The sequence below is a fragment of the Carassius gibelio genome, chromosome B20, assembly GCF_023724105.1.
Source record: "Carassius gibelio isolate Cgi1373 ecotype wild population from Czech Republic chromosome B20, carGib1.2-hapl.c, whole genome shotgun sequence".
In the NCBI taxonomy this organism is placed as follows: domain Eukaryota; kingdom Metazoa; phylum Chordata; class Actinopteri; order Cypriniformes; family Cyprinidae; genus Carassius; species Carassius gibelio.
In genome coordinates this window covers 3,340,960-3,363,371 of record NC_068415.1, presented here as the reverse complement: position 1 = coordinate 3,363,371, position 22,412 = coordinate 3,340,960, and the positions used below count along the sequence as shown (strand labels likewise).

At 35.8% G+C, this 22,412-nt stretch overlaps 1 protein-coding gene, 1 long non-coding RNA gene and 9 other non-coding genes across 11 annotated transcripts; 1 reads left to right on the top strand and 10 right to left on the bottom strand.

The window, feature by feature from the left end:
- Nucleotides 1–98: 98 nt before the first annotated feature.
- Nucleotides 99–6,234, bottom strand: mgst3a (microsomal glutathione S-transferase 3a). The gene is made up of 7 exons (XM_052587238.1): nt 6,111–6,234; nt 1,887–1,926; nt 1,280–1,416; nt 956–1,029; nt 718–775; nt 529–601; nt 99–404 (listed from the first exon to the last, which is right to left on the bottom strand). The coding sequence occupies exons 3-7, from the start codon at nt 1,394–1,396 to the stop codon at nt 265–267; spliced, it is 462 nt and encodes a 153-aa protein (XP_052443198.1). The 5' UTR covers nt 1,397–1,416; nt 1,887–1,926; nt 6,111–6,234; the 3' UTR covers nt 99–264.
- On the bottom strand, nt 3,370–3,484 carry LOC127984608 (U5 spliceosomal RNA). Its single transcript, XR_008160627.1, has one exon. It is a non-coding gene; the product is annotated as a U5 spliceosomal RNA (small nuclear RNA).
- On the bottom strand, nt 3,823–3,937 carry LOC127984607 (U5 spliceosomal RNA). Its single transcript, XR_008160626.1, has one exon. It is a non-coding gene; the product is annotated as a U5 spliceosomal RNA (small nuclear RNA).
- Nucleotides 5,989–6,104, bottom strand: LOC127984605 (U5 spliceosomal RNA). The gene has a single exon (XR_008160624.1). It is a non-coding gene; the product is annotated as a U5 spliceosomal RNA (small nuclear RNA).
- Nucleotides 6,235–10,539: 4,305 nt separating the features above from the next.
- Nucleotides 10,540–10,655, bottom strand: LOC127984603 (U5 spliceosomal RNA). The gene has a single exon (XR_008160623.1). It is a non-coding gene; the product is annotated as a U5 spliceosomal RNA (small nuclear RNA).
- A 1,928-nt stretch (nt 10,656–12,583) lies between these two features.
- Nucleotides 12,584–12,699, bottom strand: LOC127984610 (U5 spliceosomal RNA). The gene has a single exon (XR_008160629.1). It is a non-coding gene; the product is annotated as a U5 spliceosomal RNA (small nuclear RNA).
- Nucleotides 12,700–13,167: 468 nt separating this feature from the next.
- Nucleotides 13,168–13,283, bottom strand: LOC127984602 (U5 spliceosomal RNA). The gene has a single exon (XR_008160622.1). It is a non-coding gene; the product is annotated as a U5 spliceosomal RNA (small nuclear RNA).
- A 2,779-nt stretch (nt 13,284–16,062) lies between these two features.
- trnad-guc (transfer RNA aspartic acid (anticodon GUC)) lies at nt 16,063–16,134 on the bottom strand. Its single transcript has one exon. It is a non-coding gene; the product is annotated as a tRNA-Asp (tRNA).
- A 246-nt stretch (nt 16,135–16,380) lies between these two features.
- Nucleotides 16,381–16,452, top strand: trnad-guc (transfer RNA aspartic acid (anticodon GUC)). Its single transcript has one exon. It is a non-coding gene; the product is annotated as a tRNA-Asp (tRNA).
- Nucleotides 16,453–17,336: 884 nt separating this feature from the next.
- Nucleotides 17,337–19,867, bottom strand: LOC127984542 (uncharacterized). Its single transcript, XR_008160616.1, has 3 exons — nt 19,786–19,867; nt 17,593–17,697; nt 17,337–17,418 (listed from the first exon to the last, which is right to left on the bottom strand). It is a non-coding gene; the product is annotated as an uncharacterized LOC127984542 (long non-coding RNA).
- Nucleotides 18,279–18,390, bottom strand: LOC127984611 (U5 spliceosomal RNA). Its single transcript, XR_008160630.1, has one exon. It is a non-coding gene; the product is annotated as a U5 spliceosomal RNA (small nuclear RNA).
- Nucleotides 19,868–22,412: the final 2,545 nt, after the last annotated feature.

Genomic DNA, 22,412 nt, shown 5'->3' with positions numbered 1-22,412 from the left:
CATTGATGTGGTAAATCTTCATGCACTTGGTTATTATAGTATGCATTTTTCAAATGATGTCATTTCTATGCAATTTATGAGGGAAAACTGAACCGAACTTTGTCATTTTTGTGCAGTTTATTGAAAACACAAATGAACACACTGGATTCTTACAGTGAGATATTAGTGTTTTTCTAAATTTGCACAACAGAGAAAATAAAGGTGTGTTTATTTATCTTGCCATTTTCATAGAATGTAGAATTAGAATAGTACACATAATTTTCACTATTTAAAATATTTGGGCAATTTGACCCATTTCATTCCACAGTTGTATCCGAGCAGCGTTCTCCCAGTGTTCACTGTGCAAAGAAACAGACCCACCAAAGCAACCATACCAAACAACCCACGGTGGCGCTTCTTGGGCTCTAACAGGACAGAACACAACGTAGAAACACATTTCACTAGCTGTTTAGATCTATATTTATACTGTCAGTTTACTTGTCTTTAATATACACAGATCAGTACGGTGGAAGTGTAAAAAAGACTCACTTCCGGTAGAGTATCCTTGAGCGTACAGCACCCGACTGACGATCCAGATCATTCCCAACACGCTGGCCAGGCGCTGAGAAGCACAACCAACAACAAACAGTTCACTTCACAGTTTCCGTTAGCTTGCATGCATGCACATTCATAGTGCACCTCCAGGTAAGGGTTAATAAATCTTGAATCTGTACTCACGGGATGCTGAATCCCTCCCACGGATAAATGAAACAGGAATGGCGACAAGAGTTCAACGCTGTTCCACAATAATAATCAGATGTGAAAATCAATCAATGTTCAGCAAATAAATAAGGACCACAACAACAACATTCACTTTTCTACAAAATGTAAAACATTCAGTTGCAAAGAGCACTGTAATATTTATCAGTAATATAAGATTTGCTGTGAACACGCACATGTGATGCATACTACATACGTGTTCTGATGTGCTCGCTGGATACAGTTGAATATGTGACCAGTCTCTGGATCATCACTGTACATTGTCGGATACTAGAAAATAAAATAAATACTTTCTTCTTGGTTTAGGGAAAACTAAGTGGTTCTCAATCAGACATGGTGGGAGGAATAAATGCTAATGCAAACATTTAAAAGCAACTGAATGAATAATCGTGTACGGTTACGATATCAAAACGAAAAGGAAAGCTGTTTGAGAATTGTCTGAATTTTGTGGCCTTGAACTGGGAACCTAAAATTGTTGGATTATGAGTGCATGTGCAGTGATTAGTGTGTGTTAAGTTACCTGGACATTGTATTTAATCCGAGCTTTCACCACAGCATGAGACAGATGAAACATCAGGAGAAACGATGCTGCTCCGGTTAGAGCCACATAGCCGTACTCTTTGGACAAAACCACCATCTTTTAGACTGAGGAGAAAACTGAAATATCACAGAATCTGTGTGAGATGGCACCATACAGATGTGTACAGAACTAGAAAATATGTGACTGCAGAAATATCCCCATTTGATGCTGATTACACAGACAAAAATAAAATGAAAAAGTGCTTAGTCATCTCCGTCTGTGATAGTGCAGTGAACTCAAAGTGGACTTTTGTTTTTGTCAAAAGCACACAATAAGAGTAGGTCATTAGCAGCTTCAGTAAAGTAAATGTCAATTTATTTTAATAGTTGCATATGCAATCTGCTTTTTTGTAAAATAAGCACAAGTGCAGGAAAGGTCAATTTGCTGCAGGCACCATTCACAACAGTGTAAAAGCAAAAGACATGCATTCATGTCATTAATCTTGCTGCTGCTTGCGTAATTTTGATTTGCTCACGTTATTCAGACACAATCATAACTTTCAATCAAGACAGTTTTTTACAGACATTTGCTGATTTTCTTTTGTTACCTGTTCTGTGCTTCTGTGCTGGTTATCTGGAGGGTGAAGGCTGGAGGACAAAGATCATGTAGTAAATGTGACGCTTACAGGATGGACGGGTAAAGGGTCAAACTCCATATATATATATATATATATATATATATATATATATATATATATATATATATATATATATATATATATATGTGTGTGTGTGTGTGTGTGTGTGTGTGTGTGTGTGTGTGTGTGTATGTGATGTATTTATATTATTTAGGCATTTATAAGCTATAGTATGACAGAATGTTCTAATTAAACATGCCAGTCTAGCTTAAAATGTTCTTATATTGATATTGTTATTTCTTACTCCTTAACCATTCACCAGGCTCTGAATGTTCTAATGCCATCTTTTAGGATATCTAGAGGCCATATAGTGTTTAACTATAGCATTTGTATAATAAGATTAGCCTATTAATCATTACCAGGCCAATATATATACTTTTATTAATCAATATAGCATTTGTTAAGAAGACACAATCTGCACATTTGGAACCAATAGCTAAAACATGCCAGAGAAAAATCTATTTCCTTAACAGATTATCTTATATTAATTATACAACAAGTTACACTAAATATCACACAATAAATAAGCCTTCACTAAAATATGCTAAATTCTAGTAAAGTTGGTCATGATTTAAAAAGATTGTAATATATAAGTGCTGGTTTAAGACAGTTTTCTCCTCTTTTCATCAGTCTTTTAAGTTTATTTGCCAAACTATTCAACTTTCTCCAAAGCATTTTAAAGTGGTTGTTGCTCCAAATAATTCAGATCACATATTTGACCATAAGCATGTTTAGATGAAACTAGAAATAACGTTTAATTTATAAAGTTTTATTTTGAACTGCAAGTCAGTAACAAAAGTCTAAAGCCACAGTAAATGGTGAAAGTCTTTGAGAAAGGAGACCCCGCCCCATTTTGGAGGTTCTGCCCACTTTTGGAGTTCACGCCCCATTTTGGAGATCTCCGGTCTGCAGTTATACCCACTTGGTGAATACGACTGGTCCAGAAGATTAAACTTGTAGTAGCTAACATCTCGTGATTCAATAAATCAGACATAGTGACTGAGTCAAGTTAACAACAAACAACTGTGCATTAAGGCTTTGTAAAACTGAACAGCGTGTTTAGCTTTTTTTTTAACAACATACTCCATCGTACACCAACTACACACACATTTCTTATGTGTGTCTATGAAAGACGATCGAACCAATCAGAGTATGCATGGGGCGGGACTACACGTGTAACCCCGCCCCAGGTGCAGCCCCGCTTCGATCTGCAGGCTGCAGTCAGATCGGGTGTACCTGAATCCATTTGGTCTTTTGAGTTTTTACAAATTTTGGTCAAAATTATTAAGTAACACCAATGCGGCCGAAAAAATGCGCAAACATTATATACAAATACGCAAATATTAGCCTATATTGCTCAAGTTAATATCTGATATTCCAAACCAGCTTAGAAACCCCACCGTTAAGAAGGGCATCAAAAAATTAGTTTATACTCAATGTGTTCTTCTCCACGGAAATCTTTAGTAAAAGGCGAAAGATTTATACGATCTGAAGAAAAACATGAGTGTACTAGTTTTTAATAAAAGCAGTTGTATGTACTCGAGCGACAGGAACACAGTCCACAAGAACGGTGAGAACCACACTAGGTTCAACATGTAACGCTCTTATATTTGTTGTATGATTGTTACTCACAATATTCTGTACACTATAATAAAGCAAACATCATGGTCTTTTCTTTTTGTACTTTTAAGTAAGACTTTAGATAAAACAAATATATATATAGGATTTAACACCTCTGGAATCTTCAAGTAATAATAATAACTATTAAACCGTCTTAATATATTTATATCCTATGTATACAGAAAAATTATTGACTAAAAAATCTGATGTTTAACTCTCTTAGGAAACCCCGCCATTAAGCAGGGCATCAAAAAATTTGTTTATACTCATTGTGTTCCTCCCCACGGAAATCTTTAGTAAAAGGCGAAAGATTTATACGATCTGAAGAGAAACATGAGTGTACTAGTTTCGAGAGAGCAGCAGTACGTACTCGAGCGACAGGAACACACTCCACAAGAACGGTGAGCACCACAATCTGTTCCACACTTAACCCAATTTTAGCCCTTCTTCCCTACTTGTGGGCACTTTCGACCCATCCAGTATTTTCTTTTTTTTAAATAAGATGTTAAGTAAAAAAAAAAATATATATATAACACTCAGCGATCTCCCCTGTTGATGGTGTAGGGAACAGTAAACACTGAGCGGGGATCACATCAATCCCAACGCATTTCATGCACTATAGCTCTCTTCTAAGGAGCTGGTAATATGAATCAAGTGTGTTAACTAAAGCCGCTTTCACACTGTACGTTGGTCCTGGAAAATTGCCGAGTCGATATGTGTGTGTATGCGAACACGTCCCGGAATTGATTTCAGGATCTACCTGGAAACAGTGCTCACCCTCCGTAAAATGCGCTGCACACTAGGACTGTGTATTGCCAATAATCTGGCGATACGATACGTATCACGATACAGGGGTTGCGATACTGTATGCAAGGCAATATATTGGGGTATATCTTATTTTAGGTACTCAGTACAAGTAAATGGTGAGGGTGCTGGGAAATAAATTGCTTGCAGGATCCTTTAGTTAAATGCATAATACATATAAAATGTATTTTATAAAAATACCATATATATGTACCATATATGTGCACCTACCATATATAATCTCGAATTGAGATTGCTGGGCACAGTCCAGGAAAAGGTCTGTGAGATTGATTTTGAACCTCTTTGGGATGGCACCACAAGGGATAGTTCACTTGCAGAATGCAAACTTCTGGAGGGCTCATAAGAGTGAACTAGTAAGTTTAGGTATGTTAGTGCCGTGCCAGTGGTCGTCTTGGAGGCAAGCATCATGAATGTGATGTGAGCGGCTACTGGTAGCCAGTGTAACATGATGAGAAGAGGTGTAACATGAGCCTTTTTTTGTCTCATTGCAGACAAACCTCACTGCTACATTCTGGATCAGTTGCTAAGGCTTGATAGTACATGCAGGAAGGCCCTCCAGGATAGCATTATAATAGTCCAGTCTGGGAGTAATGGTTGACAAACCCAGCTGTATAGAGTAGTTGTGACTAAACGATGGGTTAGCTGGAACCACCAGCAGTTGGTTGAGTTGAAGGTGATGGTCATTCATCCAGCTAATGTCACTCAGACAGGCTGCAATGCAAGCAACTATCGTTGGGTCATCTGGTTGGACATTTATTTGTGAGGGAACAACACCAGAAGCTGTGCTGAATTGATGTTTTGTAATTTGACGACACTTCCTCTGAAACTTTTGTTGCTTATTGCATACTGTTTCTCACACTATTCTTTAAAATGCAATAAGAAGTGTACACTGTAACAGACAGTAACTGTGCGTTCACACCGCCGGCGTCGAGAGCGTCAAAGCGGCCGGAAGTCATTCATTTTCAATGTAAGCCGGCATCGAGCAGCGGCGAGGAGCGGCACGGCACAACTTGACCGTTGAGAGCGTCGAGGCGAGTTGAAATCATTCAACTTTATGGTAATTAGCTATGACGCGGTTGGGCAGCAACCAATCGGAACGTAGAAGTCCACCGCTTGAGAGGATTCCAGAGAAGAACGCAGCTCCGACTACATTAGTTCCCAAGAACAATGAAGGACAGTTCGATTATTGCTGTTTCGCGTTTGCAATAATCTATGATGTGTCGCTGTTTGCGTACAGGGACATAAATAATAAATTAAAAGTGATACGTGGACCAAGGTGTCTGAGATTGTTCATTTTAAGTAAAGGATCTTAATATTTCGTCCACAACAATATTTAATGAGGTTAACTTATAACGTTACTCTCCTTGTGGTTAGTCTGCACGAGATCAACAAGTTTGTTTGCTTTGCGGCCGCTTTAAATACAAAATAAGCATTCGATCTACGTCAGAGACTACGTGTTAGTGTATTTTGTCATAGCAAAGGATCACTCCCCAACTTTATTTTTAAAGTCAATTCCCCAGATATCAACTTAAATAAGTTATATCTCTGTCATTTAACTGCTTTGCGAAGCCCCGCAGTTAAGCAGGGCATCAAAAAATTAGTTTATACTCATTGTGTTCCTCCCCACGGAAATCTTTAGTAAAAGGCGAAAGATTTATACGATCTGAAGAGAAACATGAGTGTACTAACTTCGAGAGAGCAGCAGTACGTACTCGACCGACAGGAACACACTCCACAAAAACGGTGAGCAACACAATCTGTTCAATTTTAGCCCTACTTCCCTACTTGTTGAGGACACTTACAGGAACGCATTTCTAGGACCCTAGTTTTTTTGTGACAGCGCCACCTACCGGTTCTGAGAACCGCAGTCCCAGGAACGCACATCCAGGATCCTGGAAATGGAAAAAATGGAAAATAGAAAAGTGCTACAAGGCAGTATTTTCACCCAGTTTTAACAACTTAAAGAGGTTTTTTTTCCAAAGGTTTATTTTACTCAAATACTACTTTACACTCATTATTTGTTGTATGATAGTTACTTACAATAATCTGTAATAAAGCAACCCATCCGGTTTTTCTTTTTGTACTTTTAAATAATATTTAGGTTAAAAAAAAAAGAATAAAAAAAAGAATAAACATTTACCATAGACTGTAAAAAAATATGGACGTAGTGTCGGTGACGTCACCCATAGAATCCTCAAAAGCGGTTTTGAAGCCTAAAGTGTTTATGCTAATCGCCTGAACAGTGGCTTGACAAATGTCATTAGTGAATGTCAATCTGCCTTTATAAAAGGAAGGAATATACATTTTCATTCAAGATTGATTCTTGATATGTTGGATTATAGTCATCTATTAGATAAGGAGAGTTTAATATTATTCCTTGATTTTTATAAAGCGTTCGATTCGCTTGAGCATTGCTTCATTATAGAAGTCTTAAAAAGTTTAGGTTTTGGAGATAAATTTTGTAATATAATTAAAAATTTTTATTCTGATATAAGTAGTTCGGTATCTCTGGGATCTGAAATCACTCCTAGCTTCAAGATGTCTAGAGGAATTCGCCAAGGATGTCCCATATCTCCAAAATTATTTATTTTAACTACCCAGATGCTCACTTTGGCTATTGTTAATGATTTAAATTTACAAGGCATTAAGATTTTTGATAAGGAATTTAAGATTAGTCAATTTGCAGACGATACTGCAATTTTTCTAAAAGATAAAAGCATGGTTGATATTGCATTAACGTATCGCTGAGATGAAAAAATCTCTAAGTCGCTGGCTGACCAGAGACCTCACAGTATTTGGGAGAGTTATTTTATCTAAAGCTGATGGTGTGTCTAAGTTAATATATCCTTGTCACTCCTTGTTTATTTCTGACGGAAATATTAGGAAGGCCAACTCAATAATTTTTCAATTTCTGTGGAGAAATAAGACACATTATTTAAAAAGGTCCCAGATAGTTAAAGAGTATATAAATGGTGGATTAAAAGCCTTAGATTTTGAAGCCTTGATAGGCTCATTTAGAATCAAGTGGTTAAATTTTTTTTTTGCTTATTACAACTCCAAGTGGTTTCACATACCTAGGGCTATTTTTGGAAAGCTTGGTGGTATTGATTTTCTACTGAGATGTGACTTTCATATTAATAAGATTCCACTTGCACTGTCTAAATTTCATAGTCAAATACTACACTTTTGGAAAATGATTTTCACACATAACTTTACTCCACACAGTTCAGTTCTGTGGAACAATAGAACAATTCTTATAAATAGAAAATCATTATTTAAAGCTGATTGGTTCGACAAGGGAATTCTTTTTGTAACTGACTTGATGGATTGTAAAGGTATTCTGTTGGATTACACCAGTTTTGTTGAACGTTTTAATATAAACTGTACTCTCAGAGAGTTTCAAAGAATTTGTAAAGCTATTCCTATAGCCTTGATCCAACTAATCCAGAATACTTTGACTTACTCTGATGTCACTCCAGTATTGCCAAATCTAGTAATTGGTCATCATAATTTAGTAGATAAAAAATTCAATAATAGAATTGTTACAGATGCTTTTAAATCTAGATTGTTCTATGATTATAATAAAAACAATGTGCTTGTTAACTCTTTTTGTATGAGGGAAAAAGCCTTCTCTAAATATGTGAAATGGCCAATTCCCCCTAAAGTTAAAGAGACACATTTCAAAATTTGTCATAAGATTTATCCAGTTTCCAATTTTCTTCATAAGCGATTTAAATTTGATAAGGCGGGTTGTGCCTTTTGTGATTTTACTGATGAATCTCTAGAACACTTATTTTTCACTTGCTCCATTTCATGCCGGTTCTGGAGTGATGTAAGAAACTGGCTGAATTTAAAAATGTCAAACATCCCTGTATTTAACATCAACCATATCCTGTTTTATGTTGATGGTTTAGATAATTCAATATCAGACATTGTGAATATTGTTTTCTTACTTGCTAAATATCATATTCATTTTTGTAAGTTGAAAGACCCTCGCCCCTGTTTTGAACATTTCATGAACTAATTTAAAATATTCTACTCCTCATTGAGACTACTTAAAAATGGTTGTGCCCTGAAAATTTCATCAGACATGTCAGTGTTCCTTGTATTGTAATTTTATTTATTGACTATCTTTTGCCTTAAATGTATTGTGGATCCCCTTAAGGTTTGATATAGACTGTAATTGTATTTGATGTTATACTACGCTGTTACCTCTACGTGATATTGTATTGTATTGTTTAATAAAAAAAAAAAAAAAAAAGGTTTTGAAGCCTAAAGTGTGCAGAGCGGGCCGTCGCCATCTTTGCAGCGTGTCACCGCGCGACTCTCCCGGATAATCGAAAATGGGCAGAAAGGCGGGAGCTGATTGCTAAAGCCACGCCCACCTATCGCGACGGCATTGTCAGCAGCGGCAATCCACCTGTCACTCAAGTGGCCACGCCTTTAATTATGCAGAACTTTAAGGCTTAATATAATTTAAACGGATGAGTTATAAAAAAAATTCACCCCCCTCACAGTTGTCATGAAGGGCAAAATTAGCAATATCGACCAAAATCATTTGTTGAACCAGGCTGTAAACATGTTTTTTTCTGCTGTAAAGTTGGGCATTTTAACATGGGGAGTCTATGGGACTGACTCCCTTTTGCAGCCAGCCTCAAGTGGCCAGTCGATAAATTGTAGTTTTAGTCACTTCCTTATTGGCTTCACTAGAGAGAGCGAGAGGTTGCCGCTGGACATTTACACTTTAGACGGACATAGATAAAGCTGACCAAAAGAGGGCACTGTCTTATTATTGAATAGTGACGGTTGTTCTTGAACGACTCATTAATTTTGAACGAATCTTTAATGTGACTCGGGAAGAACGAGTCGTCTCGGGAGTGATTCGTTCAGTCACGCATGCGCAAGATTCTATAGGCTGTCCTGGAATTAGTTTAGTAGTTCACCTGTTTCAGTCAATGCAGTCTGAGCCGGAAAGAAAATTGATTAGTTCATCTCATGATTCTTCGGGTTTGAGTCGTTCCTTTATCAAGTGACAAACCCATAAGCTTTGACCATAGACAAGACACTTTATTAAAACACCATAGACTGGCAACAAATCTGTGTATTCTATTAATATTATTATTTGTTTTTGTTGTCTTTATGTTTTTAAGTGTACTGCATTAATGTTTTAATGTTTGTATTGTTTCATAATAATAATAATAAAAAGACTAGCCTATATAAACAGCTTTAACCTATTGTTTGTTCTATTGTCATGTGACAGTATTTGGATAGACAAATTAATTTACAAGTTTCGGGTGCATAGTCATTGTTACTATCATCATCATAATTATTATTTACTCTTACAGACTGCGTTTCTGGACTCTAATTGTAGCTTTTTACTTCTTACAGTTTATAAATGTATGAATTACTGTCATGATGGTTATTTTCTATACACTGAATGTTGTAACAAAGGTAATAACTCCATCTATGGTCAAAGATTATCGGTTTGTCACGTGATAAAGGAACGACTCAAACCAAAAGAATCATGAGATGAACTAATCAATTATCTTTCCGGCTCAGACTGCATTAGTTAACTCAAACCTGAGGACTTGAGGTGAGCTAATCAGAGACTGAAGAACCAAGTAAGCAATTAATTCATTTTGTCTGTTTATTATAGCATTATAGTTTTGTCTTGTTTGTAATGTGATCAACGTTTGCGTATAATTACTAGTAGACGTTAGGGAAGTAACACGTAATATGTTTAATTATAGTTGATAAAATGAACGAAATTATTCGTAAAAAGATTCGATCATTTTGCTGAACGACGAGACTCAAAGATCCGATCGAGTCGGTAAAATGATCCGAACTCCATATCACTAGTATTGAATACAAAGAAAATGACTCCTAAACGAACTTTAAACAGAGAGCGAGCTTGTATTTTGACAGACATTTATGACTTGTCAATTCTATTTTTAATGTTTTAATGGGAAAAGAGCAAAATGAAATTCTTCATTGCAGAAAATCCAATTCCAGTCATAAGTTCTGTCCAACTTCAAGACCAACTGGACTACCATCCGCTTAAACGTGAACATTCACGTATTAAGTAATACGAGATTTCTAATATTCAACATTATGAGGAAGCCCCGCAGTTAAACAGGGCATCAAAAAATTAATTTATACTCATTGTGTTCCTCCCCACGGAAATCTTTAGTAAAAGGCGAAAGATTTATACGATCTGAAGAGAAACATGAGTGTACTAGCTTCGAGAGAGCAGCAGTACGTACTCGAGCGACAGGAACACACTCCACAAAAACGGTGAGCAACACAATCTGTTCAATTTTAGCCCTACTTCCCTACTTGTTGAGGGCACTTACAGGAACGCATTTCTAGGACCCTAGTTTTTTTGTGACAGCGCCACCTACCGGTTCTGAGAACCGCAGTCCCAGGAACGCACATCCAGGATCCTGGAAATGGAAAAAATGGAAAATAGAAAAGTGCTACAAGGCAGTATTTTTACCCAGTTTTAACAACTTAAAGATTTTTATAGTTGTTTTTCCCAAAGGTTTATTTTACTCAAATACTACTTTCTTTATTGCAATTAAACCTGGTTCCTAGGAATGTTGAGTAATTATTGGGTCTAAGTGTCATAATCTAATAACTCAATATAATAAACAAGGAATATCAGTAACTAGTTTATTTTCAAGTACAGAGGGAACACACAAGGATGTCTCTGGGGTAGATTTAAGATAGTGTATATTTTATAAAATAATATATTACAACAGTTGAACTTGAACACACACAAAAACAAATTAGTTCATGACATGAACAACATAGAAACACAATGTCTTCACCGACTCCTAAGAGAGAGAAGTGAACGAAATGAGGAACATTTAGTTGAACATGTTCTATTCTCTAATTTTAGATTTCATATTTAAAATATCTCAGTGACCACAGAGCACACACACATATACAATACAATATAATTATAAAAATATTCATACCAATGTTCATAATACTGTTATTGCATGCTGTTGAAAGATTTGGAAACTTTTATTTGTATGTTGTGGGAACAAAGGTTCTTGAAACATTTATGTCAATAAAGCCCATCTGAACTGAGATAAAATAATAATATAGATGCAAGAAATCTGAATAGAAATAACAAATTATTGACATGACTTTTCATGATCTTTAAATATATTAAAGTGCACATTGTGATGTTTGCAGCAGCATACCTGCCACCTGGATGCTCTCAACTCTTTTTCTCAGTTGTTTTTTATCACCCTATTACATTCTTCCACTTCACTGAAATAGTAAAAGAAGAATAAATCACTGCTGGGTTAACAGAAAAAGTGTTATCGCCATAAGCATAAAAATCCCAGTCATCTCCACAGATCTGGCAATAAAAGGTAATATTAGTGATACATAAAACATCAGCTGATGTGCTCTTTATCGCGTCTTGTATATGAAAAGCAGATTATGGGCAATCATATTTCATTGAAATATTTAATTATGCAATATATTATTCAGCAAAGTATCATGCCCAGTCTTCTCAGTTCAGCGACCAGGATCAATTTTCTGACCAAAAACTCTCTACACAATAAAAAAATACAAATAATTTCTGACAATTAAAATATCATATGTGTCAATCAACATTATAAAACCATGTCAAAAAGAAGAGATGTACTTATGACAGTTAAAACATTACGATTATTTTAACATAATTAAAATGTTAAAACAATGAGTAATCAACCTGAAATGCATCGCAATTGTTTTTAATGTTGAACAAATAAGAATTGATTCACATTTGCTCCTCACACTCTGATTGTCATCCATCTTCGCTGGTCCTCTAATGCAGTAGGTGGCGTTGTCACTAGAAATACAGCCTCCGGTTTTGCAGGCAGATGCTACTCAGCTACTACCCCTTTACTACACCATCTCATTATTGAATACAAAGACAATGTTCTCTTCTGAACTCTAAACTGAACGTGAGCTCGTATCTGGACAGACATTCTATAAATTTATTGTCTTTGTTTAGAAGAATAAAACCATAATGCAACAATACGGAATATTGACTTTTGACTTAGAGTAATTCCAGCTACCTACGTTCTGTATTAATGAAACAACACTCTACCAAAATGAACATTCCCTAAGAAAGCACGTCTAATTTTTAACATGTATGAACCACCCCGCCATTACAGCAGAGTATCAAAAAATTAGTTTATACTCATTGTGTTCCTCCCCACGGAAATCTTTAGTAAAAGGCGAAAGATTTATACGAACTGAAGAGAAACATGAGTGTACTAGTTTTGTGAGAGAGCAGCAGTACGTACTCGATCGACAGGAACACAGTCCACAAGAACGGTGAGCACCACAATCTGTTCAACATTTAACACTCATTATTTGTTGTATGATAGTAACTTACAATAATCTGTAATGAAGCAACCCATCCGGTTTTTCTTAATGTACTTTTAAATAATATTTAGGAAAAAAAAAAAAGAATAAAAATGTACACTTTTAGACGGACATAAATATAGCTGACCAAAAGAGGGCACTGTCATATTATTGAATAGTGACGGTCGTTCTTGAACGACTCATTCAATTTGAACGAATCTTTAATGTGACTCGGGAAAAAAAATCGTTTGGTTAATTGCTAATCATACTCCGGTCATTGTGTCCTAATTCAAAATCAACCGAACTACTATTCGATTAGACATGAACATAGTCCTATAAAATATAGAGATATTTCTGATATTCAACATTGTAAGGAAGCCCCGCAGTAAAGCAGGGCATCAAAAAATTAGTTTATACTCATTGTGTTCCTCCCCACGGAAATCTTTAGTAAAAGGCGAAAGATTTATACGATCTGAAGAGAAACATGAGTGTACTAACTTTAAGAGAGCTTCAGTACGTACTCGAGCGACAGGAACACATTCCACAAGAACGGTGAGAACATGACTGACATCAGTACTACAATATATTACAAAAAATGTAATAACGTGTAATAACGTTAAATGATTATGCCATTTAAACGGCATAGCAAATTAGATTGTATGCGTTTATAAAATTAAAAACACGTTGATTTTTAACCGCACCCCATTGCATTGTGGGTAAGAGAGCTTACTTCCGGATTCGTCATCACGCTCAAGGAATCAGCTACCCTGCGTCTCAGTGTTCATAGTATCCATCCTAAATAGTATGTGAGATTAGAATAGGTGTTTCCTTAAACGTGGTATGCTGAAAAGAGTATGCCAAAAGTCCCCGGATTGTCTACTATTGAATGTGGATCCATGCACACTCTAATGGCTAAAATTGCCCAAAATCCATTGCGCTTTGGCGATGGATTCGCTCCAGAACTACAAACACGAATAAAAACGTGTTACGAAAAACTACAAACGTGGCGGATAGGCGCGATCGACGGTTAGGTAGAAAGGTTTACAAGTTTACAGGGGTTTGAGACACTAATCAACATTTAACCTGGTAAAAAATATTTATTTATTGCTATCCGTGTTATATTTAATCTGCAACAGCAATGTGAACTTTCAAGATTAATTTAAGCATAAAAAACACTTCTGTCTGGAATTTTATCCCTCATTATGTTTTCTTTTCTTTTTTTCCTCAAATATTGGTGGTATTAGTTTTGTTTTGATGTTTAATTATAATATAGATACAATTCCAGCTAAGTTATTTGCTTTCCACAAACAAGTGCTTTTATCTCGGTCATAAATATATAAAGCATCATTTTTCTCTGCATCTTTATTTCATCTGGAATAATATAAAAATTCTTTACAAACATTGTGTGTCATTGTTCCAATAAATACTAATAAAAAAGCTAGCTTTACTGGCAAAGCTAGCTAACTGTATACTTTAAATTGCTTTGCTTAAACACATCTGCTAAGTGAACTAAAGGAAATGCAAATACTGCAATAAAACATTTTAATGCACAAATTCTAGCCTGTTCTGTCATTGCTGTTAATGCAATAATGTATATATTATAATACAGTAAGAGATAATGCAGAATATATACTTGTTACAAAAAATTCAAGCATCTAAACATACATCAGATTCAATATTTGTAAAGATTAGTACAAAAAATAATTTAGACTAGTCAAAATTAAAGAATATGTAAGCCTCAATAGTGTGTTTCACTCTTTAAATATTAACAAATATCTAAACAAAAACTTTGTTTCTCCCCGGTCCCTGTCAGGTTTTGTTTACTATAGTTCATCCCAGGTTGATTTGTTTGCATGCCAAATTATTAATGAACATGTAATTTAATTTATAATTTACCTTTCTGTGTATTGTTTGTCATTGTTAACACATCATCTGTTAAATACGAGGAAAATTAAGAAAGGGCGTAACCATTATTTTCATTTCTGTAATAAGATTTCATTTATCCCACAGTTCAAAAATGTTTTCTGACCATGGTTTTACTATAGTAACCATAATTTTGCCGTGGTACAACAATAAATGTACCAGTGTTGTCATTGTATTGGGCATTATATTTACAGTACAGCCATGAAATTGTAAATTAATGTTGGTCTGCCAAGAGCAGTAGGATTACTACAGTAACATCATGGTTTATATGGATGTGTGTCTGTGTATGTATATACGTTTGTATGTATATGTGTGTGTGTTTATTTGTGTCTGTAGTAGAATTATTGCTTTTTGTAATATTGCTGTTTTGTTGTTATTGCTGTTTTGTTGTTCTTGTAGGGAGCACCAAGTTTCCTCACTGCCTGTGCCCTTGCCCTCAGTCAGATGCAGGTGAATATTTGACACATAAACAACACTGCAGGTTCCTGCAGGTTTTAAAATCTTAAAATGTCTTATTTTACCCTTACACAAAATAATGCCTTAAAGTTGTAAGTTACACAAAGTCTTAAAATTCATAAAATCATGGCCTTAAATGTTGGATGCAGCGAATGAAGTGAATGAACCTCTTTCTGTGGTTTTGGAAACACTTAATTGATAATTTATCTTAAGTGTGACTTAAATTATTCCATCACTCAATCAATTTTCATTCAATCCTTGAATATTAAGTTTGAGTTAAATTTAAATGCCGCTTATTTACATTAAAAAAAATATTTAATATAAACATTCATGCTTTTATTATAACCATAAAATGTTATACTACTATTATTTTACTGTTTATTTAAATATAAATAATATATTCATAATACTTTGCTTTGTAATCCAAAAGGGCAAGACACAATTTAAAATACTTTGCAGCTGTAATGTATTGTTAAATGTTATTTTGTTCTATAAAAAGAACAAAGCTCCTTGAAAAGAAAAAGGCAAACAAATAAACAAAAGCATTAAAAGTTGATTGGTTGTAACATCATTTCCACTCTTTGGCAAGTCGCTGAAATGAGTCAGTGAATTACAACTATCTGGTCACAAGCATAGACTGTATAAAAAGGTCACAAGAGGTTAAGCTTAACTTCCTTTAACTTTTCCAATTCGTAGTGCTTTACACTACGGATGCAGTATTTGTTTGTCCACACATTGATTTCATAGGTGCTGTTTCACTTTTTCCGTGGCGGGATTTTCAAGTATATCTGAAGTCTTTGGTGGCACAAAGTCTGTCAGTCATTTCCTGGGAAGGAGAAGGGTTTTAACCACTAGAGATAAATACAAAATTTTATAAGAAAAAAAATTGTTTCTCCCCGTCGGGGAATCGAACCCCGGTCTTCCGCGTGACAGGCGGAGATACTGTCCACTATACTAACGAGGAAACAACTGGTAGTTTAAGGGAGGATATGGGACTTTCACTTTGCTTGTCGGTGTTCCATGCACATGAAAGATACTGTATAAAAGTCCCACTTCCACGTGACAGGCAGAGATACGGTCCACTATACTAACAAGGAAACAACTGGTAGCCTGAGGCAGAAGTGAGACTTTCATACAGTATCCTTCATATGCATGGAACACCAACAAGCAAAGTAAAAGTCCCATATCCTGCCTTAAACTACCAGTTGTTTCCTCGTTAGTATAGTGGACAGTATCTCCGCCTGTCACGCGGAAGACCGGGGTTCGATTCCCCGACGGGGAGAAACAATTTTTTTATTTTAGACATGTGATTAAGGAAATGCCTCTAATATATGACATAATCTATGCCACCAAAGACTTCAGATATACTTGAAAACATTTTGGTTACTTATGTAACCTTGGTTCCCTGAATAGGGAATGAGATGCTGCGATGACGTCATCGCTATGGGAACACCTCTAGTGTGACAAATGTTTGAAGCCCTAATACTATCACGCAAATTTATTTTCCAGACCTTCCAACCAAAAAATAAGTCCCAAAAAGGAATCTGTGCAGGGCAGAAAGGCCTAAGCCTTCTCGTCCCTGCATGAAAAGGGAAGGTGACATCCCGTTGAAACACCTCTTCTGGGAGCCCAGAATTAAGAATAGTGTTAGTAATCTCTGCCAAGAGACCGGAACACATTAAAACTCCGCTTAGGGTCATACCCATTAGTTACACAAATCCTGATAGGGATTTCCAAATAATGCCTCAAGCCCAAGTCAGCAGGTCATGTTTGAGGGTTACCTAGTCGGCTAACAGACTGATCAATTTTGAGAACCACGTGCGAGTGAGCCAAATGACACCACCAGCAACAATGTTCACTCTGACCAACCTTACTCTGAACAGAATAGTTTAGAAGCAAGCGTGTCGACGGGAAGGCATAAGTCTGGTCCTGGGCCAGAGCGTCCACACCCAGAGGCGACGGAGGAGACAAGGGAACCAAAGCGGGCAAAGCACATGCTCTAATTAAACAAATCCACTTCTACTCGGTCGAACCTCTGCCATATGAGACTCACCCACCTGAGCGTGCAATCTCCATCCTCCAGCCTCCAAACTCAGGTGACCCGGGCCATGAACAGCTCTGATCAATATGAACCTAGTCTGCATCCAAAGAACATGTCTCACTGACCTGCACAGGGGGTGAGAGAGTAATCTTCTCTGACCAACGTATGTGACCACAGCGGTGTTGTCAGTCCTTATGTTGTCTTGACCTAATGTGACAAGTATTGGCAAGCTTTATTACAAAAGTAAACCTGAGGAACTTCCTGTGTCTCTTGACAATCTGGATTCAGATGTACACATCCTTAGATTGATGGTCATGAACCAATCTCCGGTTCAGATAGAGATAGGATGAACTTCTGCGTCAGCATCTTGATATTGCTTACCCCAGACACAAGGTTAGGTGATGCAAATCGTATCAACCCAAAGAAGCTGGATGGTGTAACCAGCCTGATCCTCCCTCATGAGGCCCAGAGTTGCTGGAAAATCATCTGAAACAGGAACAGATACTAAAATCAGGCATGCCAGCACCAACCACAGAGTGGGGACTTGGTTGTCAACATAGACCCTGTACCAATGGCTTTAGGGCTATCCTCTCGATCTCCAGAGCTAAGGCACTGAAAACGGTCAAAATCAGTTCAAAATAATGATTAGTTATGCAAATAGTGTTGGTAGCCTGAATGGCTAATTAATCGGGCAAATTAATGGTAGCTCTAAGTGGCAAAAAGTAGAGTGCACAACTTAACGTCCTAAAATCATGATGTTTAATAAACTTGAGAAATACTTAATCCAGGGAGGAAGTAGAGCAACAGGGATTTTATAGCAGTAAGTTCGCTATTGCCCAATGTATTTGAGTGACATTAAAAGGGCTTCAGACATTCGTCACACCGGAGGTATTCCCATAGCGATTACTTCATCGCAGCATTGAAAATGCTTTCCGTCACGGAAAAAGTGAAACAGCGCCAATGAAATCAACTGTGGACAAAAATATACTGCATCCGTAGTGTTAAGCACTACAAAAACATTACAAAAACAAACTACCTTACAACTCAAGTACAACAGTCCCATAATAATGCAGAACAACAACAACAATAAAAAATTTGATATTACTCACTGCACTCCTTCCCACAGAAATATTTAATTAAAGGCGAAAAACTTATACGATCTGAGGTCAAACATGAGTTTAATAAATAATCTACAATTCGGGAAGATGCTCAGTCAGGAAAGCACAGAACGGTGTGATCTGAATACACTGTACTGAATACACTTATGCTTAAGATATTAAAAAAGAATAAAAATAAATAAAAATGGCCATTAGACTACAGTTTAAAAATATTTCGTTATAACAAAAAACAAACAAACTGCTCTGTAGGTACAGGAGTAATTCAGGTTTCGTCATCATGAAACAAAGTCTGCAGCTCAATCGCTAAAATTAGCATAATATATACCCTTGTAAAGCATTTTTGTCTAGATTTTGTGATGTAGCTGATATATGTACCTTCTGTAAAAAAGAAAGTGAAGATATTTGCCATCTCATGTAATGTTTCATCACTTTTCTGTAAAGTTTCTGGTTGTTTTTCTAAAGTTAATGTGAATTGTAATTCACACATTAAGGATGTTTGGTTTTTTGAAAACCAAAACAAATCTTTAGAATCAACTGTTAACTTTCTTATCCTTGTGGCAAAGTTCCATTTTCACAAAGAAAGATTTCTTAAGAAAAAACTTCTTTAATAGATTTCTAATGTGAAGAAGAACATTTACTAATCTCTAAAAGTAATTAATACCAAAAAAAATATTTCTTTTTTTGAAGATATCTGATGAGATCTTTCATGTACCGTGATTAATACTTGTTTTGAGTTTTATTTTGTGTAATATATGCGAAGATGTATTTCATTAATGTCATTTTTGTATTTGCAATTTAAAAAAAAACTAAAGGAAAAAAAAAAATTTAAAATCGCTAAAACAACCAAGATGTATTGTTTTCCAGATTTTCCATTAATATTATGTGGATAAATCTGAAACTACACAGATGTAAACAAAGGAAAGACACATTATGGTCACATAATATTCTTATATGATATATTATTAAGTATTGCTGCTTCGCAACAAATTAAAAGATCTACAGAAAATAAAACGGCTATAACAGATTTAAGGCATATTCAAAACATAAATCTCATTAGTGATATATTAAGATAAGTTAAATGAGTTATTAAAAACTACAGCATTTTCTAAATTGAATTTCAGAATAACATTATCAGCCACATCACAAACTCACCTTTGCTTTGTTTACTACAGCGACACTCGGTGGTGATGAACGGTACGACAGACTACAGCACAAACTGCGTTTAACACGATTAAAGCGAATAAACAACGCGTCAAAAGTACATATTTTTGTTAATAGCGGTTCTAAATGTTGTCAAAAATATATCAAAAGACTTTTATTTGACCTTATCCTTGAGGAAGATACTTGCGTGTTTCTTGTAGGCTACACAATCACGTGTGTTCAAGAAAGCAAAAACATTATAATATATTAATTCTATCTTCTAAATTAAGAGTCAAATTTTAAAACTGAGACTTACCTCGTCTCTTTCGTGTAACCTGCCACATATATCAGAAATCGCTGGATAACTAATTAGACAGTAAAAGAATAACCGAATAAAGGACCTTTTTAGAGGTCTAATGAAGCCTGTGACAAATTAGTCTACACACCGTTTATTCATTGAAATATGTGGTTTTTAAATACAATTGTAAAATAGTTTTTTTTTTTTTTTTTTTTAAGAAAATAAATAAACGGAAAGTCAACGAATATATTCTTTTCTTATGATGCAGGCTACAGATATTAAAAACAACAGGCATTCAGCATGGCATGCACACATCCGTCAGGGCCCTGCACAGATTTATAAAACATGTGCTGGACAGATTTAGCCTAATATTTCATATGACACCCTTATCACGGTATAATATTAAGCAGTATTTGTTTATAAATAAATTGCATACAGCAAGCAGTTAATAGTATTATGCCCTGAATTAGACTGGAGAGAAGATCTATGTGCAATCTTTGGTAGTTCATAATGCTTTTTGAAATAGGTTACAAGGCTCCCAATTATGACCTGTTGGATGTTTGCCCAGAACAAAAGCACAATTATTTTTTGCTCACTAACTGAACCCAGTGGTAATCCTAAATGAAATAATTTGATTATTTTCCAAGCTCTGTAAAGTTCCAATAAGGAATAAGGCAACATTCCAATTGCTCCACAGCTACTATAGTTGTTGATATTTTGAATAAAAATTTATTTTTAATTTTAGTATATACATTTTAAGTTACTTTTTTGTGTGCATTTGACCTTTATAATATTTTATATTACATATATATTTTGTATTTATAATTGTATGTATGTAATTTTACTAATTATTTAATTTAGTTTTAGTTTAGATTTAGTTTTTATTTGTTTTCAGTTAGTAGTTAGTAGTACTCCATTTAGTTCGATTTACCAAAATGGTTTTCACCCCGCTCCACACAAATATAGTTAGAAAAGTTTGTTTCATCAGTCAGTGTTTAAGAATGACTTTTATCATTTTCTCTTTATTGGACAAGCCAACTGTTGAGAATTTAGAGTAATAAATGCTTGAAACAATTCATATGCACTATAAAAATGGCGGATATGGCCTCAGTAAGGGGCATAATACTTTCCTTGTCCTTGCCTCTCTTCTACAGTATGTAGGACACAGCAGAGCCGGATCAGTGCTTCACCCGAAGCTCTGCTGCATTTCACTGTCTGCAGTTACAAGTGAGGAAAACTCATCTCGCAGGATCAGGGCCAAAGGGCGTGAGGTAAGACATGGGTGGCCGTCCACAGTCGTGATTCCACTGCTGAAATCTTTTTCCATGCTGCGGCTCTGTGCGCTGGACAGTGTGGGAAGACATGTGGGATGAAAGAGCGTTTAGTAAATGCCCCAACCACACAATGTTTAAAGTCTACGCGGGGATGTTTAGATACTTTTGGAAATCAAGTGAAAAGGATGGAAAGTCTGCTATGAGAATTCAGAGCCCCTTAGATAACAGATTAGCTAAACCCGAGTCTCCGGCCAGAAGATCATTGCAAATATTTTCCATTTCTGCATTGAAACCTTTTTAGAGAAGTGCTCAGAGAATAAACGCATCTATTCGTAAAGGAACTGTAAATTAATCTCTGAAACACATGATTGTTGAGGTTTATTTGTGTGCCATTGTTTCTACATTGACCCCTATCTTAAGGATGCTGCAATGCTATTTCTTGATGGATAATTTTTTTTTTTTTTTCATACAGGCTAATCCATAGTTATTTTGTCCACATATAAGGAGTTATACATGCATAAATGTGAAGATCGACAAGTTTTGGACTCTAGTCTACCATTATCTATGAACATCTGCTGGCTTATATGACCCAAAACACTGTTTAGTTTAGTTGGCTTCCTGCTCAGCTCTCATGCCTGTCTGGGACGATGATCTGGTCCTCTAGAGGAGTGAGTTAGTGCCAGTGTGGTTTGGGTATCCGGTAAGACCACCACCGCCTGTCTACATCATGACCTCCAGTATGTTAAAGCAACACAGGGGAGTGAGCCATTCATGAACACACAGAGAAAACACAAAATAGACAGTTAGTGGTCAGTAATGTTTTTGAAAGAAGTCAGCACCAAGGCTGCATTTATTTGTTTAAAAATCTATTAAAAACAGTAATATTATAAAATATTTTTACAGTTTAAAATAACTGTTTTCTATGTGAATATATTGTAAACTTTAATTTATTCCTTTGACGCAGAGCTGAATTTTCAGCATCATCAGTGTCACGTGATCCTTCAGATCTCATTCTGATTTGCTGCTCAAGAGATGGTTCTTACTATTATCAGTTTTGAAATCCATTGTGCTGCCTGCATCATATCCCCTGGTCTGCAGATATGTAAACTGATGGGAATATTTGTATCCATTTTATTGTTCATGAAGCAAAAATTGTAAATCAGATCACTTGGAAAAGTATGGTCATTTTTATAATAAAGCCAACAGTCAGATTATGGCAGCCTGTGTAAATAATGACACTGTTGGCTTTGCAGAAGGAGAAAAAATGTATGAAAAAAATGATAAACTAAACCCATTTCATTATACATTTGCAGTCATGGAGGAAACTTGGAGGACTGCACTTTCCAGTCACTCAACCTGTTCTGTCCAGAA

Excerpts from the sequence above, each read along its gene's own strand:
- mgst3a (XM_052587238.1), bottom strand. The coding sequence starts at position 1,396 with ATGGTGGTTTTGTCCAAAGAGTACGGCTATGTGGCTCTAACCGGAGCA. Across the intron at positions 776-955 it reads CAGCGAGCACATCAGAACAC|CGTTGAACTCTTGTCGCCAT; the intron begins GTATGTAGTATG and ends ATTGTGGAACAG. Across the intron at positions 602-717 it reads TGGGAGGGATTCAGCATCCC|CGCCTGGCCAGCGTGTTGGG; the intron begins GTGAGTACAGAT and ends TGTGCTTCTCAG.